Here is a 13,402-nt window from a genome sequence, read left to right as displayed (position 1 = left end):
ATGACGTCACAAAGCTCTGCCCTCCCCCCCCAAAACAAATAAAACATGCTTCAAATCGATTTAAACTATTGTCTTTGTAGTGCGTATTTAATGAGGCGCTGCACTCTGATGTTGTAAGAGAAAACATTTATTAAAAAGTTTATTTAATTAAGTAGAACGTGTTGTCTATATTTATTTAAAGTTGTGCATTTTGATGTGAAGTCACATTTCTTAACCCCCCCCCCGACGTCACACATCGTCCCAAATGTCTGACCCCCCCCCCCCCGTGCGTGACATCATTTATGGACGGCCCCAAAGCCACATAGCCACATTTCGACACCACCACCACCTTTGTGTACGTTGTGCGATGTGGGCTTGCCGAGGGACTCCGCCGAGTGTGACAGGACAGTCGCCTTGACCCCCTGGCCCGCCAGGTTCCATGTCAACCGAGAGAGACCTCGTTGTTGAGAGACGCAGCAGAGGTGGCTATCGAACTACGACCGCTCGACTTGCAGGAGGCGACGCGACTGGCCGATAGCGAACCGGCAAAGAGAGAGTCCCGTGAGACACCCTGCAGCGTCTCTTTGAAGTTTCGGAGCTCGAAGACATCCGTCGACTCATGGGGGTCCGCCTGTGCATGCGTGTTGAACTTTTTTCGCACCGTACGTAGCCAACCTTACTAATCGGTGGTGAGGTAAGACTACAAACTAAACGCAAAAAGCAGTTCACTGGCTCTTCGCCGTGCCAGGCTCATAGACCTCTTCGGGACTGGACTCAAAAGTGGAACTGAGGTTGGAGAGACTTCTTAACTTAAACCTCCCGACGTCGTTTTGTTGTAAAGTCTGTTTTATTGATCCATAGCGGGACAGGTGGCTCGGACAGACATCCAACGTGGACGCGTAGCAACGTAGCATTACGTGGGACGTGCTGCGTCAGATCCCTTCTCTTTGGGGAGGGAAGAGGGAAATGGGTGGGGGGGTCCGTCTCATGTCAAGTGGAGTCGAGTAAACTCGGGGTCTCTGGAGTGGCATTCACGAGGGGGCCCCAGATCTGGGTGAACGCCCCTTCCCTAGTCCTCAGTTTCAGACTCAGGTGTTCTGAAGCTACTCGGGCGAATATGGAGAGAGAATAGGGAGTTATGCCAGAGGGTGAATGAGGGGCCTCACGATTCTTCAAGGATGTCAGGGTGGTTTTTGTAACCCAAATGTTAAATGCTTCGATAAGGGCGAGTTGGTGCCTGGTGATAGCTTCGGGCGACTTCCGTTCTGATACAACTTGAACGAGACACGCCGGGTTTTGTCGATGAGCAGCCGTTGTTTGATCAACACATTTCAGGTTACGGTTATTTGGCGCTGGGAGGTTTATTTAATACTGTTGAGGGGGGAGGGGGGGAACGAAATCTCTGCCTCACTTGGACTCATGAGTTTGTGTCGGAGGTGGCCGTTGCTTGCGAGAGTGGCTGTGTGGACTACATAAACAACACTTTTTGTCCAAGATGGACCAAACCCTCACCAGGTATCCAATCTGATCTGTAGCTATTAGGTAAACTATGCATATGCTATAAAAAAAACTGGTCATCATACAATGTAAAAAAAATACATATACTCAGCAGGCTAAATGGTGTAACGTGCATTCTCCAACTATTATGAACACTGTGTTATGAGAAGGGCTATTGCTGAAATAGTTGATTATATTTATTTATTTTAAGGCAGTGTTGTTGATTGGTATGTTGCAATAAAAATGTTTTTTTAGGGGTGCCGTTGTGGACAACGGAGGGAAGGGAGCCAGTGGTATGGTGGGTGCAATTTGAAGACAATTCACACAAGAGCCATGGAGGAAAATTGTTGAAGCAAGCTTTGCAATTATCCCCATCACGAGCGATGCAGACGTCAGAAATATTTTCACCAAAAAACCCCGACAAGAATGCACACGCGACAACAGTTCAACTCGGGCTGTTAATGAACTTTATACATTCATAATGTATAAACTTGTGTTAAAACCACATGCAATAATCATTCAAATAACACCACAAAAATTAGGCATAACCACCTGCAAGCGTCAATAATACAGATAGGAACAACAGTTCCACACTGCCCACCAGGGATTATTTGTCTGTCTGTCGTGCATAGCCACGCCCTCGATTTGTATTTCACAGAGCGCTTCGGGCGGGCTCAGCACCACGTGACGCGCCGCCCCACGCAGCTTGCGCCGCGTGACACGGATCGCACGAATGCGCCGTTCAACCAAGTTCCTACCTGCCCACTCCGAAGGAACGTGTTGGAAGGCATCTTTTAAGGCCAGCAAGAAATAGTAATTTTAGCACTGTTAAGACAAGCGGCGTGCCATGTTTGCCATGGCTGTTAGAAGTTACATTTGATCTCGTTTCTTATCTTTTAACATTCATAGCTGCACTGTTTGAGAGTAGGTGAGCCATTCCCCATTTTTTTTTTCGATTTAAAGCTTTTGTGACTGCAGGGATTAATCTTCTTGGTTCTTTCGGTAAAGTAGGGTGGATAGAATAATACATAGTGTAATATTACACTATATATTATTCTAAGGTATAGGGTGGTGTATAGTAATACAGTATATAATTTAATGTTGGGTTTGTCTATGGCAGCATATAGTACGGGGTAGACCCGTGTGATGTAAGGGAAAACAGTTTAGCTGGAAGCATATTATATTTTTTGCGACATAGAATTGTAATGTATTACTTACTGTTAGTAGCTCAGCTTATTGGAGAGTATATTTAGTATACTGATGATACTATGTAGTTTATACTTTAGTTTTTTTACGTGGTTGTTTAGTTACTGCAGCTACGTACTATTAACATTCATTCCCTTTATTAATGCTACCCCTATCCCCTCCCTTTGATGCTGCTAATCCTGCATAATGCACGGGCATGATATGACTTTGAAACCCCCCGCCAAACCTCCTACGCATTTCACAAGTAGTACTAATCACATACCTGCATTTCCCATAAATATGCTAAATTCCTCTTGATATGCAAATTATTTTGTCAAGGCGCCCTTCCCCCCTTCCAACCCAGCTTAAATATACGCTCCAAGCGTGGTGGTGTTTCATTCAGATGCTGTCTCCCCGACAGACCTGGTCGTCACCTGAGGACGGCTGCTTGCGTTGTGGCCGAAACGTCGTGAGAATTATTTTATTATGTTTAATTTTTATTATTTTATTACTTCCCTTCTACGTGACTTTACCGAAAGAACCAAGAAGACCATTCCCCATTGTTTATTAAAAATAATAATTAGGCGTTGTAGATACCCTATAGCTATTGCTGGCTCTTGCGGGACAATTGCTGCTTGAAATTTGTATTACGATTGTGACCCAGGTGCTTCACGTCGATAATATTTAAAGAGCACTCGAGTCAACTATTACTTGTAATGTCTGATGCATCCGTTTGCAATGATTTCGTGTTTTATTTTTGTTTCAACGAGAAAAATTATACGTTCTTTAGATGTGATTGTCCATTGATCCCTCTCTCATTTTGTACGTGATTGTCTATTCGTTCACCACAATGTCACATATAGGTGATGTAATCACGCAGATGTGCGTCGTTACATTACAGTCACACATGTCCACTTGAGCCGGGTATCCAGGCAAAAAGCCAGCCAGCAAAACTTTTTTTGATTACAAAGAGTTTAGGCGATTTTTTGTTGTTGATTGAAAGCCGATTGCTGCTGTGCACCGATTTGATAATCAATAATAAAAAATATTACTATCAACACATAATTCCAGAAAGCAATTGAAATATTTCCACTTTACGACACTGCAATGTGATATTACGCTCTGTGTATATCATTCAGCCGGGTGGCGTAGACTTTTGTTGCAGATTAAGGTAGTGAAACCCACCTTATAAAACCAACGTGTCCCATAAACCAAAACTGTCCCAATACCATTAACGCATTTTAACGTGCCAATAGACCTTGAAATATATACAGTAGAACCCCTGTTAACGACTAATCGCTTAACGACGGGCCTCCATAGAACCCAATGTGTAGCGTAGTGTAGTGTATAGTAATGTAGTGTATAGTGTAGTGTGTCGTAGTGTAGTGTATAGTAGTGTAGAGTAGAACCCCTCTTATCGACCACCCCTGTTAACGACTAATTGCTTAACGATGGGCCTCCGTAGAGCCCAATGTATAGTGTATAGTATAGTAGTGTATAGTGTAGTGTAAAGTTACCAGGCCTCGGCCAATCAGCGACATCCATTCATGAGCGTGGGAGCATTGTTTACATTCGATGCTGTTCGGAACAAATTCATCATTTAACGTATAGTTCTACACTCGCTTAACGACCAAATCACTAGACGACCGGTTCCGTGGAATCAATTACCGTCGTTAAGAGGAGGGGTTTCTACCGTATAGAATTGGAGCCTCGGCGTGCATCAGGGAGACGTGTAGCGACCCAAGAAGAGAACGCTACCGTTGCGGTTGTCACGAATGAAGAAGACGAATGGGTGATCGGCGCAAAATTTAAAGGGTGGCTGCGTGGGCATGGCACACCTCAGTTTCATCGTGACCGCTGTGGCGGCAGCCGCCTCCGTCCCTTCTTCATTCACTTCGACAAAGGCGCGGTGGGCCACGTGCGAAACGAACAGGTCACGGTTTCCGTCCATGCCCGACAAGTCGGCAGTGAGCGGCGAGAAGAGGTCTCCCATGCCGAGGTCCGACAGTGGCTTATTGAGGGTGTAGCTTTGCTCCAGGCGGAAGCGTGGGAGGTGCAGCAAAACGTCCCCAGAGTGCATCGTCGTGGGCGATGTCCACGCTTGAAGGTTCTGAATGTTCAGCTCCCTCTCCAGCTGATCCGTTCATTGCGAGAACAACGAAAGAGACGCGGTTGAAACGAAAAGTGGCCGAGTAGGCAATGCTCGGTGAACATTTACGGCGAGGGCAAACGGCGACTGTAAAAACTCACACCGAACCGAGATGCAAAGGTACATTCCTGCAATTGCTTGCTCACGTTACTGCTGGCAGAACGGCCATCGCCACAGGGACATCTGTAGAACCCCTCTGGAGGATATTTTAACCTGCTCTTCCATACTGGCCAGATATCTCGAGGGACGTTGCATGTACCCACACCTTCACCCTATTTCTCATAATGAGCGTGCTTTTTATACAGCGCCCATTAACGTAAAGCAACGTCTCGAAGCACAGCTTTATTTTTTGGTCAAAAGGGGGACCCCCCCCCCCTCCGATGGAAGCTGTCCCCTGGTGTGACACAAGGTGGCTTAGCACGGGCCTGCAAGTGGGGAATTTATCTGACAGAAGGAGGCGATGATTGCTCCGTGTAAATCCCAATTGTGTCATTTGTGGGCATTTTTTTTTAACCGCTACGCCAAACCACAACTGCCTGCTCTTTTCGAATGACGTCACGTGCATATGCATGTATGTTGAACTTCTTTTGCACCGTACGTCGCCAAACGTGATGCGCATCGGAGGTGCTCAGCGGGCAGGGGGGGGGGGAAGGACAACATACTATCTCTGACCTCCCACTGCGAAGCAACCGGCGCGTGTGTATGATCAATTGCACGCACAGTAATAACCGGGGCGGAATGCCAGGACACGAACCGCGCGACTCGGCAACAAGCAGCAAGCACGCTACCGCTGGTTGCAGAGAGAGAGAGGCAGGGGGATTTGAGAAACTCGCCTCTTTTTTTTACGATCAGAGGAAACAAGAAGATGCTCGGTGTAGTCGGCACTTTGCTTCGTTCATCATTTCGGGTTTTGTTTCAATGCTTTGCTTAATGTGCTCCCCCCCCCCATTTTTAAATGAAAGATTTCACAAAAGACTTCACGCTCTGCTCTCCTCCTTCTTACCCCTTCCCTCTCTAGCTATCTACCCCCTCTCTCTCTCTCTCTCTACCCCCCCTCTCTCCCTACTCTGTGTCTATGTTCCCCCTGTTTTCTATGTAATATTTGTAAAAAAAAATCGTTTCCACTTCCGCCAACCCATTAAATCATGGAAGCATCACAGCTGTTGTATCTAGTCCTGTCATATTACAATATTTATTCAAATGTAAGCTCACGTAAAAATGTACACTTGGATAGCTTCAAAGCATTAACGGGGATTAGAACTAATATTAGCATAATTCCGAAGTGCACTTAAACTGCAGTGTATTTTGAAATTGAAACGATGCAGTGTGTGCATTTGTGAAGGAAATTACCTTTTCCAAACCGTTAGTTTCATCCTCGATGGCAGCTGGTAGCAGAATAATCATGCTCAGCGCATTTCCCACATACGGAAGCTCCAGAACATTTAAGTTCATGTTCTGGACAAAGCCATGTTGAAACGTGTTCTTTTGGGACATCATCTGCACTTGCTTTGTCTCTCGCTGTGTAAGAAAAGTATAACACATCACTGGTTATTTCCCCATTGTGCATATATGGTTCCACCATTGTAACCAATAAAGAGGGCCAAGTCTTCTTGGGAATGTACATTTAAAGTTCGTACTGCACGTCAGTGTTTAAAAGTTCATCAGATAAATAAACAGCCATGTCTCCAAGCGGTACATCAGTGTTACATCATAAAATGAAGAAAAAATGTTTAATACACGACCAATATTTGTATCTTAAGTCAGACAGGCAATGCAATTTAACACGGTTACTTTTCAGTGTACAAATCCGTTATGCATATTATATAACCAATATATTATTGCTTTGTCTATTTCAATATTATTTCATTGGTGGGCAAGTCGAAAATAAGATAATTTGTCTAAATTTCTCTTTTCATTCTAGTGCATTTGTCATACAAACATGTACAGTACATTAAATCGAGAACTTATTGATAGTGTCCATACATTATACAGTATTCACATTACTTAAACATTACAACCCAGCTACATATAAAAACAAAATTACAAAAACAATCCACATTAAATTTGACGACAATCTCATCGCGGATAAAAACAAAAACAACGTGTTTACAGTTACCTGGTTGAGATGAAATTTGCACTGAGTGGTATTTTGCGAGTTAAACTTTTTGGTCCATTTCCCTTTGAAGTAAACAGCGTTCACAATCACGAGTCGAGTCATGACATCCAAAGTTCCCTCTTCCAGAAGATCCTTGATTTTCCCTAGGATGGAAAAGCGTGCACCATTGAGTTAAACATAACACTTAAGTGACAACTTTAAACTAACACAAAAGTCATCCATTTATATAGACAAATTTAAGATTCTAAACAATATTTCAGTCTGCTTCTACATTGGGGTATTTGAACACTTCCCTTTTAGAAGCATCACGTGTGCAAAGAAATGGGAGTACCCAGAGAAAACCCCCATATGCAAGGAGGGTATGATCGGATGTTGCAGTACCCGTGTTGTGATGGGAATTGCAACATCCGATCGGGTCCGTCCGGTGCTCGCCGAGCTGAATTGCCTTTCGTTTGCCCAACGCATGCATTAGAAGGTCGCACCTTTTCCACACAAAAGCGCTCGCCACAAATGAACCCCAACACCTCGCTGATCTCGTCAAGGAGCACGAACCATCACGCGACACTCCGGTCATCCTCGCAAGCGGCATTTGGCTGGGCCATCGGACAAAGACGGTCACAGCATCGTGCGCTTTCAGACGCCCTTCTGCGGCCGGTTGGAACGCTCTTCCTTATTAGGAAGCCACTGGAGCTATGCACTTTCTTTAAAACTGCTTGTTGTACTCTTTCGTTCTTTCGGTAAAGTCACGTAGATATAAAACAATAAATAAAATCTCGACGTTTCTGGCGCAACACAAGCGTCCGTCATCAGATGGGACAACCACAGCGAGAAACAACTGCTGATGACGGACGCTTGTGTTGCGCCCGATACGTCGTGATTTAATTTCTTTTGTTTTATACCTACGTGACTTTACCGAAAGAAACAAAGAGTATGGATCCCTGCAGTCACGAAAACTGCTTGTTGTGTTAAGTTTGTTGCCCCCCCCTCTGCCCGCACCTCCGATTAGCACGGGTTGGCTACGTACGGTGGGAAAGAAGTTCAACATGCACACACTATTACAGTACTTAAGGGGTGCAAAAACAAGTTTACAACCCATTTACTCTCCTGCCACCGTGTGAATAGTCTCCAAAGTGCTGTATTGCAGGCAGCTGCCCCTACGCGAGCCTTCGAAAAGAGGAGCGAATGTGCCCTTCACCTTCAGTCTTTTCTTCCACCCAGGCGTTGATTTTCTTCCGCACACCCTCAAATGATTTCGTGAAGTCCACGGCAGCCAACTTGGCATCATACAACTTCTGAGTCGCTTGCAGAAATCCCTAAAGGGGAGAGTGAGAGACAGAGACATTGACACGGGGAGGTTTTTTTTTACATCAAAGATGCATTTGTAAAAAAGAAAACATCAAACGCATCATTATAGCCAACTGGAAAGCGCACGCTCTCGAGCCTCTAAGTGCAAAACTATGGGCAGGGAGGAAGCTTAGTGGGCACTGATTCTTGAGAGCATTGATTCGGGCATTTAAGCCCCTCCCCACTCTTTCCCCCTTTAACCCCTTCGCCGACGTGGGTATCAAATCTCAGGAAGACACCAGGGGGTTGGAGAGTTTATTGCAACGTGCGGTATAGACGGGTCTCCATTGCACTGTAGTCTGTAATGTGCGGATGTGCTGGTGTCAGCCTCCTTTCATATCCTCTCTGTGTTGTGTACCTTGAATCATCTTGTTCATAAAATACTTTCGGAGAAGTAAAAAAATAAAAACATCGTGCGAAATGTTTCGGTGCGCGACACTTTTCTCCATCGGATTAAACACGTCTCCTCTCTCTCTGTGTCTCTCTCATCACCTTGAGGAACTCGGCCTCATAGAACGTCTGAGCCACACCTAGAAACCCTTGAAGCAGAGAGCCATAGCAACACATTTACCGCAAGATACATTTGTAGGCGGAAAACAAACATGCCGAATGTTTAAGTTTTAAATCTAGATTGAAGACGAATTTCATTAGAACTGTTTTGTGTTTAGTTTGTTGTCCTTCCCCCGCACCTCCGGTTAGCACGGTTGGCTACGTACGGTGCGAAAGAAGTTCAATGTATGTACGTACATACATCACGTTTTTACATTAGGGGCCGTCCATAAATGACGTCACGCGATTTTGGACGATTTTTGACCCCCCCCTCCCCATCGTCATACAGCGTCACAAAAAGTCAGACCCCCCCCTCAAATATGACATCACAAACCTCTGCCCCCCCCCCCAAAATAAAACATGTCATTGTAGTGCGTATTTAATGTGGCGCTGCACTCTGATGTTGTAGGAGAAAACATTTATTAAAAAGTCTATTTAATTAAATAGAACGTGTCGTCTATATTTATTTAAAGTTGCGCATTTTTACGTGAGGACACGTTTCTCAACCCCCCCCCCTCGTCGCACATCGTCACAAATGTCTGACGCCCCCCGCCCTAGGTGCGTGACGTCATTTATGGACGGCCCTTTAGGTTAAAAATGTCTCTCTCTCTAATCACCTTGAGGAAGCTGAAGGACTTCTCGCCGTAGAGGCGGTTGGCGACGCGCAGGACGCAGCCTGCCCCGGGAGATTTCAAAGTGCCGAGCAGACTCTTGAAAGCTTCGTGAACATCGCTCACTCCTTCAAAGCAAAGCACCTACAAGCAAAGCACATGGACACAGGCACGAATACGTTGACACACTTTCTTTGAGGAATCAAAATATCCTTGGTGAAGCCGGTATCCTTGCAGTCGTGGCTTGGACCTCCGCCGGATGACTCACACATGACAAGATGCCTCACACATGATGGGATGACTCACACATGACGGGATGACTCACACATGATGGGATGGCTCGCAGCGACCAGAGCCGGCTACGTGTAGCCCTGATGGGCATTGCGATGGGCGGGCACATGATGATTCACACCACAAGCAATTTGCTATGTATTGTCGTGAATCGGGGACATGATTCAAGGATACAATTTCCATTCCATTCGCATTATCTTAGTTGTATTATTGGCAATGGCTGTGTTATATCCGCATTTGTGCAACCAGGGACACTGCCACCTATTTTAACGGGGGGGGGGCTATCCAGGGTAGAGACTTTATTTATTATTTATTTTTATTACATTTTCATCTATTTTTTTTCTTCTATTTACGTGACTACCGAAAGAACCAGGAATATGAATTCCTGCAGTCACGAAAGTTTGAAGTCTAAAATTATATATGCATTGTCTTTGAAACTGATTGTTTCCAAGACAATGCTGTTCGCCTTTGGGCGTTCTCTGGTCTGACCCTGGTGAGACTAGGCCATAAAGAAGGCTGTCTCTGGTGTAGGCCAATCAGTTTCAAAGCAAATGCACACACTACCAGAGCATCTTTGATCGCATGTACACCATAAGTACCGTGTGTGTTAAATGCAGGCACGGTTCCTTGCAAAAAGGTTCCTCTTTGGTGTTTGAACATCTTAACACCTGATTTAAAGCTTTCGTCACAGCAGGGATTAATATTCTTGCTTCTTTCGGCAAAGTCACGTAGAAGGGAAATAATAAAATAAAATAAATATAAAACATCGTCGTGAGAATTGTTATTGTTTATTATTTGTATTATTTTATTATTTCCCTTCTACGTGACTTTACCGAAAGAAGCAAGAATATCTTAACACCTGTTTTCATTCCAGAAAGGATAAAACCATAATTCTTACCATTTCATACTGAAGGTAGAGTATTGCTCAATCTGCATGAGTTAGTGAGTGTTGTCGGTCACCCCCCCCCCACCCTGACGAGACGATGGGCGTTTCCCCTCAGTGGAATTGGCCCTTTTCCTCCAAAATAAAAACAAAATGCATCTTCTTCAAAATCTTCACGACAGTGGCCTCGCTCACCTGTGATACGTGTCCATGCGCCGGATTACAAGACACTGACACAATTTGCACGCAGCGATTCTCGGCATGACACCCCACTTAAACACGTAAACACGCCACCATTGCCTCGAGGCTTAACCTGTACAACACAAGGAAGTACTGTAGTGAAATGACCCGATAATGTACGACAGCACCACGAGTAGTTTGTGTGTTTATATATGTGCTATGTACTTAATTGACTAATAACATTTTTTCCCTCCCTTTGTTGATTCATTTCTGTTTTAAATTAACCTTTACTTATTTGAGATGCCTGTCGTGAGTTCAAATGCTATGGAAGAACGTCTTGTCGTGGGCGCATGGGCTCACGAAAGACCACAAACCAGAAAACAAATCGCGAAAGATCTTCCAAAGTATTGCTGTGAAATATCTAACAATGACACTTTAAAAAGTTACATTGCTCACATTACACATTCCACACCCCGATTGGTACGCACGCTAAAACATTACGTTTTAAAGCAACGATGAATGGGTGTCACGAGACATCTTGGACCACCCTGCACTCGACAGAACTCGACACAGGAGAGACCAGGTGCAGACGCGAAGTGAATCAAAACGCCGACTAACCCACGGCGTTCGATGCCGCATGCGAGCGGGTTTCTTGTATCACGTTGCCCGGGGGTGAGCGCGCCGTTGCAAGCGACGTGGATATTTTTTGCTGCTGCTGTTGTTGTTTGTTTGTATGTTGTTGTTGTTACCTTGGACATTTGCTCAGACGTTTGTCCCCTGGCGCCGAGCAGCACCATGGACAGCGCCGCGGAGATGCTGAGCGGGGAGAAGAAGACATTGCCACCGGCCTCCCTTGCACCCAGCGTCTTGAAGACGTCGATGGCGAACTCGGCGTTGGCTGCCACCACATTCTCCATCGCTGCCTGGGGTCGCGCCCTCGCCCGAGTTTGCTGCTCTGGTGCAGGGAGAGAAGAGGCGAACTCGCTCGACCGCTCTGCGTCGCAGTGGCTGGAAACGCCCTCGAACCACAAAAGCCCGACTGAAAAGAAAATTGCTACGTGCTTATGACTCAGTCTGGAAGCCAGACTGAGTCATAAGCACCCTTTTTCAGGAGGGCCCTGCTACATTGGGATAGAATTTTAAGACGAGTGTCTGTTATACAGGTCATGCATTTAAACAATTATACATTGTTTAAATGCATGCCTATAAAGGGTCACCCATACATCATTGCGGATCACCTGTACGCAGACAATAACATGTACTGCTAGGCGATACAAGAACAATGAGTATGCATAATGTGCACGCATAATGTACGTTGATTATATACACTGTGTAACACATGTTTGTTGTTGTTCCTGGGTATTAAGTGTTATTTCTAGAATATTCCAGATAGATTCAGTGCTGAGTAAACTTGGAGTAACTTCTAGAACATTCTAGAACTTTTCAGTAATAACACATTTCTGCAGAGGGAGCTGGTAGGAACGTTGGGTTGCTCGGTCCATGGCCAGGGTCAACGGCGGCGTGGTGTATTCTGCACATATGCCCGACTGTGAGGGCGGGCACAAGCCGGCGTGAGTAGGTTAAACGTTGAGTTTTATAAGGGCACCACGGGGTGACCAGCCCCTCCTCACCCAGCCCCACCCCTCCCACCCTCCCCACCTAGCCCTTCCCCACCCTCCCCTCCCCACCCAGCCCCACCCTCCCCACCCAACCCCTCCCCACCCCACCCAGCCCCTCCCTGCACGATGGAAACAATAATCCCCTGTGAGCTGGTGTAACCTGGGGGTTCCTACCAGTAATGGAATAAATTAACATTGAACTTCACTTTACCTGTAGTAAGGAAAGTGGATGGCTTGAGTGAAAGGTGGTGACGAGGGGAGGAGGAGGTGTCAGTGTTGCTTGGAAGGGGAGTTCCCCTCCATAAAAACTTTGGGTAACTGCCCTTCTGGGGTTCTTTCTTTGCCTTTTTTCTAGCACTAACTGATTCACTTGAGGGCCTTTTTACTAAAAACTGGTCAAGAGAGGATTGTTTCTGCCTCAGCTTTAAGATGTTTCTGAAACGACTCAATGCATTATCATTATAAAAAATCGCCTGCTTTGCTGGCTCCTGCCTTATCTGGATGATTTTCTACAAAAGTTAACAGAACGATGTTTTGCGGGTCTGCACTGGGCGAGAGCTATGCGTAAACTGGGTCAATCGCCTTTGTCTCGGTCGCCCTGGCTACGCATCTCGGCCCAAACAGGTTCTTTCCAGTTGTTCGACCTCCGAATTTTTGTTCGATGTCTGGGGCAAAAAATGTTCGAGCATTTTGTTCGATCACCGAATTGTTCGAGTTCTGGGGCGTTCGATCTCCGAGGTTCTACTGTAGAGTAAATTTGTATTACAAGATTTGACCACGACAGAGGAATCAAGTGAAGTAAAACCGTTGAAAAATATAAAAGGGCAGAAGTTACTCCATCGAGAAAACAACATTTTCATTCAAACTCAGTACACATGCAACGTTGAGCCAACGTTAGCATTTGGTTAACATAGATGTACACAGTGTGGTTAACATAGGTGTACACACAGTGTAGTTAACAAAGGTGTACACACACAGAGCATAGTTAACATAGGTGTA

The 13,402-nt window shown here is 45.4% G+C and overlaps 1 protein-coding gene across 1 annotated transcript; it reads right to left on the bottom strand.

Moving 5' to 3' along the window:
* Nucleotides 1–4,381: 4,381 nt before the first annotated feature.
* Nucleotides 4,382–11,713, bottom strand: LOC144949621 (leukocyte elastase inhibitor-like). The gene is made up of 6 exons (XM_078879592.1): nucleotides 11,534–11,713; nucleotides 9,437–9,574; nucleotides 8,122–8,239; nucleotides 6,927–7,069; nucleotides 6,161–6,328; nucleotides 4,382–4,795 (listed from the first exon to the last, which is right to left on the bottom strand). The coding sequence occupies exons 1-6, from the start codon at nucleotides 11,699–11,701 to the stop codon at nucleotides 4,382–4,384; spliced, it is 1,149 nt and encodes a 382-aa protein (XP_078735718.1). The 5' UTR covers nucleotides 11,702–11,713.
* Between the last annotated feature and the right edge of the window lie 1,689 nt (nucleotides 11,714–13,402).

The sequence above is a fragment of the Lampetra fluviatilis genome, chromosome 54, assembly GCF_964198595.1.
Source record: "Lampetra fluviatilis chromosome 54, kcLamFluv1.1, whole genome shotgun sequence".
Lineage (NCBI taxonomy): Eukaryota > Metazoa > Chordata > Hyperoartia > Petromyzontiformes > Petromyzontidae > Lampetra > Lampetra fluviatilis.
The sequence above is the reverse complement of the archived record's forward strand: the minus strand, read 5'-3'. Positions and strand labels throughout refer to the sequence as shown.